The 9,094-nt window shown below is 30.6% G+C and overlaps 1 protein-coding gene across 2 annotated transcripts; it reads right to left on the reverse strand.

The window, feature by feature from the left end:
• On the reverse strand, window positions 3,139-8,882 carry LOC107648353 (plant cysteine oxidase 2). 2 transcript variants are annotated; one of them, XM_021104762.1, is made up of 6 exons: window positions 8,251-8,882; window positions 5,744-5,868; window positions 5,465-5,651; window positions 4,479-4,685; window positions 3,898-3,962; window positions 3,385-3,487 (listed from the first exon to the last, which is right to left on the reverse strand). In XM_021104762.1, exons 1-5 carry the CDS (start codon window positions 8,480-8,482, stop codon window positions 3,922-3,924), a joined length of 792 nt encoding a protein of 263 aa, XP_020960421.1. In that variant the 5' UTR covers window positions 8,483-8,882; the 3' UTR covers window positions 3,385-3,487; window positions 3,898-3,921. The 2 variants fall into 2 exon arrangements, with proteins under 2 accessions (XP_016207738.1, XP_020960421.1); XM_016352252.2 differs by lacking the exon at window positions 3,898-3,962 and having other exon boundaries at window positions 3,139-3,487; window positions 8,251-8,879.

Consider the following 9,094-nt stretch of genomic DNA (forward strand, 5'->3'; position numbering starts at 1 on the left):
ACCCTCCGTATTCTCCTTCAAGAACAAAAGGATACGAGAAGAGAACAACAAGAGTTGATTAAGCGCCAAGAGGCGATCTAGCCACTTTGACTAATGTCGTGTCTCGGTTATCCATGGGGCCATCCAACAACAATTCAACCCCATTTCAACCTTCAAATTCAAGTGGAATCCCATCTTAACCACTCTCAAACCCCAAGGACAGTTTTAATGCCATCATCTTAAGGTCCGGTACCATACTAGAGGAGAGGATTTCCAAGGATTCAAGTGCAATGGAGGATGCTCTTGAGGAAGAAATTATTGAGATAGAGGATATGGATGAAGAGGAGGCACAAGAGGTTGTTAATGAGGAGGAAGAACAAGCAAAGGCTAAGGATCCCAAGAAGAAAAATGTTGTTGAAGAGCCTATTCCCATTCTGTTTCCACCATAGTGAAGAAGGCTAAGAAGCACTTGGAATTGGATCCCAACATGGTGGATATTTTCAAAAAAGTCGAGGTAACAATCTCTCTCTTTGATGCAATCCGACAAGTACCAAAGTATGCAAAATTTTTGAAAGATTTGTGCATTAATAAAGATAGGATTAATGACTTAGAGACTATTTCATTGGGAAGTTCTATTTCTTCCTTGATGGAAACTATTCTTGAGAAATGTGGTAATTCACGTCCTTGTCTAGTTTCTTACACTATTGGTGGTACACAGTTTGTTGATTGCATGTGTTATCTAGGGGCATATGTTAGCATTATGCTGCTTTTGGTCTATGACAGGTTAAATCTCCCACCATTAAAGCAGTTAGCTGCTCGTTTTGTATTGGCCAACAAGAATATAATCTCTGTTGTGGAAATTGATGAGGACGTATTGATAAGCATCAAGGGTTTGATCTTTTTGGTTGATTTTTATATTCTTGAAATGCCTCCAAATGATTCAGGAAGGCCATCGTCCTACCAGAGGATCACTTTATCCTTCGGTCCAACATCATAGATGAGGTTGTAGTGGAAGTTCACAATGAATTGTGTGAAAAATTGAGGCTTGATAAAAGTCCAAGTATGGAGAAAAGTAATGACCATGATGAAGATGCTCCACCACCTCCATTGTTCCAAGAGGATAAATTATTACGTCAAGATTTCAATGAGGAGTTGAAATCTATTCCTCCTCATTTGAAATATGCATTCCTAAAATAAGACAACAAATTTTCGGTGATAATTACAAGGGAGCTTGAGGTGTTACGAAAGTACAAGAAAGTGATAGGATGGAGTTTGAATGACATTGTGGGAATAAGCCCACAGTCATGTTTGCATTGCATTTTCTTGGAGGATGGTGCAAAGTCAGTCCGACAACCTCAGAGGCGTTTGAACCCAACAATCCCTAACGTGGTAAAAAAGAAGGTTACTAGACTCCTGAAGGTAGACTTATCTATCCCATTTCTGATAGTGACTAGGTAGGTCCTGTTCAGGTAGTGCCTAAAAAAATCTGGAGTAACTATGATAAAGGCGGATAGTGGAGAGCTAGTAGCAACCAGAGTCCAGAATGCATGGAAAGTCTGCAATCTGCATAGATTACCGGCAATTGAACCTGGGCACCTGGGCTGAGTTGATGACGAATTCTACTTTGCAGGCGGTTCCCGTAAATTGGTCGTGCACATTTTGATCAACAATTTCATCTATGCGCATTTTAGAAATTAATAATTTTTATATATTTATTTAAATAAAAGAACCCCTATAAACATCTATGGTCATGTTTTTGAAAAAAATGGTGACCGAATTTTTTGAAGCTAGGGCCCATAGAAGATTTTAGGTCACGATTTTTAAATAGGACTAAAGAAATCGTGACCTAAAGTCTAAAATGTTGTAGTTTTTAATATATCACATTTTTTAGCAAAAAAATTGGTATTTCATTTATGTTAATTATGTAAATTTTGTATTTCTGCTCGCATGCTCCGTTTTTTTAAAAATTTCGCTACTGCTGATTGGAGCCCTCACTGTCGCCATCACTCACCAAGGGTAGTCTTGCTACCGTCTTCCATCGTCACTCACTCGCCCTCTTTCTCTTTCGCTTTCTCGTTCGGCATTATTGGATCGTCGTGAGAAATGTAGTGAAAAAATGAGGAAGCAAAATTGCATATTTAGTGAATTTGATCTTGTTAGAACCCCCTCTTTAAATTAGAGAGAAAAACTCCAATAAAAAAACTAAATTCAATATCACTTCATCAATTTTTTTTGTGACACAATGATAATAATCCCTTATTTAATTTATACTCCTAAAAAATTAAATAATTCTAATAGGCTTAATAAGTATCTTTCCTACCATTAAATCGTAACAGATCTAGAACTTATTTTTTCTTGGAACGCAAATTCTCAGCGGTTTCTAGTGTTTGTTTAGATTTCTAGCTAATAATTGGATATCTGCTACTAATAATTTTTGTTGTTGGACCCTGCTATATATTTAGTGCTAGTTACTAGTAATCAGTAAATTAGTGTTTTGGTTATTCAAGTTTCGGAATGTCTCTTATAGTTTTTTATATTTTTTTTTACATTTTTATATTTTTTTACATATAAAATAATATTGATATATTTATTTTTCTCTTACTTTTGAATAATCTTTTCTTTACACTTTCGAATATTTTTTTATTGTATGATTTCAAACGTTCTTTTTTCTATATTTTTAAATATGATTTTAGATAATTTTTTCTCAATATTTTCAAATATTCTTTATTGTATGATTTTGAATGTTGTTTTTTCTATACTTTCAAATATTTTTTCTAGCATATCAAAAGATTAGTTATTTTTTAAAGAAGTTTGCAGGATCAGAATTAGTTACCTAGACTTGTGAAAAAAAAAAAAGAAACTCATTAAATAGTTAATAGTATCTTCTTAAAGAACGAAAATATTTTTTTCCGACAAATAAAGTAATACCAACTCGCAAAAAGTAGAAGAACCAACAATATAACAGCTGTCATTTCATTTAAGGCTAAATCTTAAGAAAAGAACGGAAGCAAAGATGGCAATGAATAGGACAAAGTAGAATTTGGAGTCAATTAATAATTTTTTTTATGGTTAAATTTTTTTTGTNCAAAAATTCTACTGGCACCCTACTTTATCTGTTGGGATCAGATTGACAATCCTATCTAGAGTGGGGTCAGATTAGATGCCCAGGAAGAAAGTGCATGTTGCCACACTTAAACCGAAAAACAAAGCAAAATACATGCTTCAATTCTTGAACTATTGACACAAAATGGTAAAGGGGAGAGGGATCTTCTATATACGTGTAGCAGTATGCACATCAAGATACTAAGAAATTAGCAAGAGTGCTATATTATATATGAAATTACCATTTTTTGTTTTTTTTTTTAAAAAAAGGGAAAAATCTAAAAGGATGGTTCACCAATGGGAGGACCAAGGTACTCAATCCCATCCATTTGAGAGTTCTCTGGCACTTCAATTTCTTCCAACCACCAATATACATTCGCTTCTTTCCCCTTATCCATCTCTTCACCTGCAATATATAAATGGAAAAATATTTCTTAATATAGGACACTATGTAACTAATAGAATTCACATTTTATCCAGCAAGTAGCCATAAATACATAATATATTAATATGTCTTTTAACATTCGATAATAATTATGTTTAAATAATATTTTATTCTACGGACCACCATAAAGTGCACAACACATGGGGTTGCCACTTGCCAACATTTGCAAATAGTGGAACAGTTATGACCAATTTAAGGTAGAAAGTCCTAGATTGTATAAGGAGAAATCCGGACTTGCACAATTTATTATTTTTTATAAGTATTTAATTAATAATATATCAAAACATTTTTTAAAAACTATAATGCTAGATTGTTAGGCTAAAGATGTTAGACTGGTAGCTAAAGTCTTCGCCAATATAAATTAAAATTACCGTCTTTAAGCTTTTTCCCAAGAATCACAGTCCAAGTGTACTTATATATAATAAGGCAGGTTTAACTGTATAAGACAAAAAGTTTGCGTTATATTTGTTCCATGTAGAAATGCAAATTAATGTGTTCATAAAATATAAAATGTGCATAATCTGCATTATCATAGAAAACCTTATTTTCAACATTTTACAAAATTTTTCAATAGTGTGTTAGCTAGCCCTTTTTTTTTTTTTTCAAAACAATGGATATCCTGCCATCAAATTCAATTTTTGTTTGAAATTTATTACTCCAACCGATCTTAGTTTGATATTTTACTATCCATATACAATAAAAATAAATTCCCATGCTATATATGTAACATTATTAAATTTATATTCAATAGTATGATGACGAAAGAAACATTATATTTTGCATTGGAAAGCTTGAACTTGACCAAAAAGAACTATAAAGCAAGAGAGACATTTGAATCCCAAGTTTCTTTTATTAGTATTAAATATATGGAACCCAATATTCCACATATAGCAATTTAGGATACCGAGACCCAAAAAAAGAAAAAAGAAAAAAGAAGCGAAGTGTTGCTTACTGGAAGAAAAAGCAGCATAAGGGTGATCTTTGTAGTAAGAACAATCTCTGCCATGTTGTTTGGAATAAGGAGGACCAATTACATCAAGAACAGCACAAGGTGTTATTGCTGTGAATTCATGCATGTTTCCCCCTCTTGTTGGATACAACACTGAAGTGTCACATGGTGCCGTCAACACTCTATTTGCTTTCATCTTTGCCAATCTCACTGCATAAATATCACAATCGTTAATAAGGGCTTTAATTGACCACACTATTAATTCATTTGATTTTTTTGGTGACTTTTTTTTTTTCATACATTTTTGGTGACTTTTTTTCATTTGATTTCATTACAATATCTGTTTTCTTTGATTTGCTTTTATTTCAAATAATAGTGTGTATATAAATATGGTGCCACATGCTTTTTATTCAAATCTGTGATTAAAGATATATGTATATAAAAGATTTCCTATAAATATTAAAGAGTAAACACCAGTTTGGTTCTTAAAAAATTTTAAATTGGACACTTTGATCCTCTATAAATTTTTATTACTTTAGAAATTTTCAAGACAGATTGGTCTCTCTATAGAGATAACTAATTTGTCTTATAATGATATTTATTGGGGATCAAATTCTCTTATAATAAAATTTGTTAAGAATTTATTTGTCTAATATATAATAAACTTTTTATTATAAGTGATAAAAGGACCAAATTGTCTTACAAAAATAAATTTCAGAGACTTCCAAAGTAATAAAGAATATTAAGGACCAAAATGTTTGATTTTGAATTTGTTGGAAACCAAGTTAAATATATACCCAATATTAAAATTCAATTACCAAATTTTTTTTTATCGAAGATAGGGAGATTCAAACCCGCAACCTCTTAGGTGAATATGGGAGACTATGCCATTTGAGATATAGCTTGTTGGCAAAATTCAATTACCAAATTAATCACCATATATTTGTGTATATTTATACTTGTTTCATGTGTATTAGAGAGAGGCTTACCTTTAGAATTTTGTTGCATCAAATTGTTGGAAGGCTCAGCCTCGACCTCGACCTCGGCCTCAAGCTCATCAACCCAGTCATAAGACTTGATGTGCATTTTTCCCAAGAGAAGTTTGCTGAAAACTGTCATCCCAGGGTGGTTATGGAGGGGGATGACTCCTGATTCAGGGAGAAAAAAGATGCAAAGCTGCATGCAAAATTTCCAATATAATTAATTAATCAATCAAGTTATTAGCCGTTTAGGACACTAGAATTATATATATAATTAGCAACACTTACAGAGAAATTGTCACACTTGTACATGGTTGTGTAAGTGACCCTTTGATTCTCTTTGATGATATTCTTTCCAGGCTTAAAGAATTGCAGATCTCTACTCAGCCCAACATCTTCTGGCTTTATATCATCTGATTATTATTGTTATTATTATTATTTGCATGACATACATAAAAATTAGAGAAATAAATTGCCAGTCCATACGTATGTCAAAAATTGAAAATTTTTACTAAATTTATAAGAACCATGTGCAATTTTTTTTTTTAGAACTTTTTCTTTACTAAAAAATAATCTTTAAGAGTTTAGTCTTCATCCAAATTTTACTCTTCAACCATTACCCCCATTACCCATATATTAAACATGCTAGAATAATAATACATATATTTTATTTTAAGGAATCACTCAGATAAAGACGCTGAAAACGTTTTTTTATAAAGATGTTTTTTAATAATTAAAATTTAACACATATAATCGATTAAATCGCATTATTTTTGTTAAAATTAGGCTAGACAAATTGATTTGACTGAAAAATAGTGAATCAAATCTTGAACTGGTCTAAATTAATATTATTTTTTATAAAAAATGACTACAATACCCTATTATAGATAATGACTAAAATACTTCTATTATATATATTAATTTTGAAAATTCTAAATTTTAGTCCTTTATTTTTCTATCGTAAGATTAGGATTTAAAATTTTTAAAATTATATATATATAAAATAAAAGTATTTTAATCATTCTCTATAATAAGGGTATTGTAGTCATTTTTTATAAAAAAAATATTAATTTAGACCAGTTTAAGATTTGATTCATCATTTTTTCGGTTAAATCAATTTGTCTAGCCTAATTTCGACAAAAATAAAATAATTTAATCGATTATATATGTTAAATTTTAATTACTGAAAAACATCTTTAAAAAAAGACGTTTTAGACATCTTTATTTGAGTGGCCTCCTTTATTTTGTATACACATGCTTATTTACTAGATAGTGAAAATTTAGGTGCAGTCGACTTCCCGTAAAATTGATAGACGAGAGCTGTTAAATAAAAATTTAATCAAATCAGTCTCTCAATTATCAACTTCACGTAAAGTCGACAGGTCCACCTTCCTGGATATATGAACTTGCATTTTAGACGGATGCATTCCTCATATATTGTTTTGCATTTTCACTATTGCTGCCGGTAAAAATGGAGCAATTTTTTTCTCCCGCGTTTTATAAAATAACCACCAAGCGAAAATGGGCAAAAAGAGAAGAGAGTAAACATTGTAATTTTTGTTTTCGCTTTTTTTTTTGCCAACGAAAAAACAACTAAACGTTCAAAACGGTAAAATTGTGTACTACGATTTATTTGAGGAGGAAATTTCAAAGGGTTTTTTCCTTTATAATTTCATTTGTTATTTATATTTTACATTATATTATCTATTTTCAAAATTCTTTTTAATAGAAATTAAAAAAATTGAAAATAATTAATTATATGGGATGTTGTCCAAACAAACAAAATGGAAAGTAAATAGCTAATTCATTAAGTAGAAAAGAGGCTTCTGTGGGCAGTGACTAATTAGGTCAATATACATAATAGAAAGTAAATAATTAATTGAACTGAAAAGAGATTTTCTGTGGACAGTGATTAATTAAGTAATAAAAAATAAATCAATTATAAACATAGAAGGGAAGTAAACTAATTAAATAGAAAAGAGTTTCCTGTGGGCAGTGATTAACTAGGTAATAAAAAATAATACTACCATGCATATAAAAAGTAAAATAAAGCGGGGAATTAAAACTGATGTCATATACCATCAAAATTCAAAAGAATAATTACGGAAAAAATCAAATTTTAAATTGGTTTCTATGGCTGGCGATATGTTGTATTTCTATAGGGAGTGTGATTAAGTCTTCAAAAAATTAAATAAATTAATGTAAAGGTCATCATTCATTCATCCATCCCTTAATAATAATAATAACAACAACGTCATTTTGTTTATTTTTGTGCTGCAAAAAAAAAAATGATCAAACATTTGTTTTGGCCTTTTGGGGCTTTGCATTCTTTTTTGAAATTTTATCTAATTCGGGAAAGTAGAGGTCAAAATGCATGGCCACAACATGCAAAGGGAAACCATTTTCAAAATCGTCCAAGCATATCCAAAATATCTAACCTCATGAAACTATGCTTATATATATGCTACATACACTACAACAATATAGATTATTTTTGAGGGTTATAATGTGTAAAAAAAAATTAAAATTTATCAAAAAAATAAATTTTGACACTATTTTAACTATGAAAATATGTTAATAAAAGTTTTGTCAAAAATAGTATTTTTAAGATGACTGTCTACACAGATCAAGACTCATCAAATGAAACAAAATATCGATGTGTGATAACAAACTCCTAATATACAAAAAAGTGTAAGTAAAATTGACATAATTATTCCACTAAAATAATTAGGATAAGATCTCACACACTAAATAAAGTATAAACGACTAAAAGAACCAAATCTAATGTGACATACCTAGGATGCGGCAAAGTGTCTGAACATGATGTGGTGAAGGAATAGTGGCTGGGCTTTTGAATGTGTCTTTGCATGAAACAAAGAGTTCCTGAAGAGCCCTTGGAACCCTAATCACTGACCTCTTAACCCTTCTATAAGGCTTCTTCCTCTTGTTTATCACACCATTCACATAACCAACTTTACTAACATGATTATGCACAATTCTTTCTCTACCACCTTGTTCCAACTCCATAATACTCACACAAAAAATCTTCCTTCTGATGAATCAATTAGTGCTTTCACATAAACAATTTTATACACACACATACACAGATTAAGGTTCAAGGTAATAAATATATAAGATTAATATAGATATAGCCCACTGGATCCATCCCTTTGGAGTCCTAGCTAGGTGTATTAAATATGCTTCAACTTTTGAGTGTAGAATAATAAACATGAAAATTTGAATAAAGACCGTATAAGGAAGAAGTGAAATGATATAGTCAAGTTGACTTGAATAAGAATAAGAAAGAAGATGTGAAGATATTTAATGCAATGGTGAAAAAGTGCATATTATTACAGGATGAGAATTTCTTTTCTGTGGATTATGATTAAGAAGATATTTCTTTTTCCTTCTCTAGATGCTATAATAACATAACAATGTAAAATATATATATAATATGAATGTCACATTAGGGAGAAAATCAATGCTTTGAGAAAACTAGGGGCTATATGACATGGTATTGTGCTTTTGGCTGGAAAACAGTAACCTAAAATTTGGGCCAAAATTAAATAAAAAGATAAAAGGAAAGAAATTTAAAATTAAAATTAAAAATAAAAAGAAATATTTAAAAGCCAGACCAGC

The sequence above is a fragment of the Arachis ipaensis genome, chromosome B06, assembly GCF_000816755.2.
Source record: "Arachis ipaensis cultivar K30076 chromosome B06, Araip1.1, whole genome shotgun sequence".
Classification (NCBI taxonomy): Eukaryota; Viridiplantae; Streptophyta; class Magnoliopsida; order Fabales; family Fabaceae; genus Arachis; species Arachis ipaensis.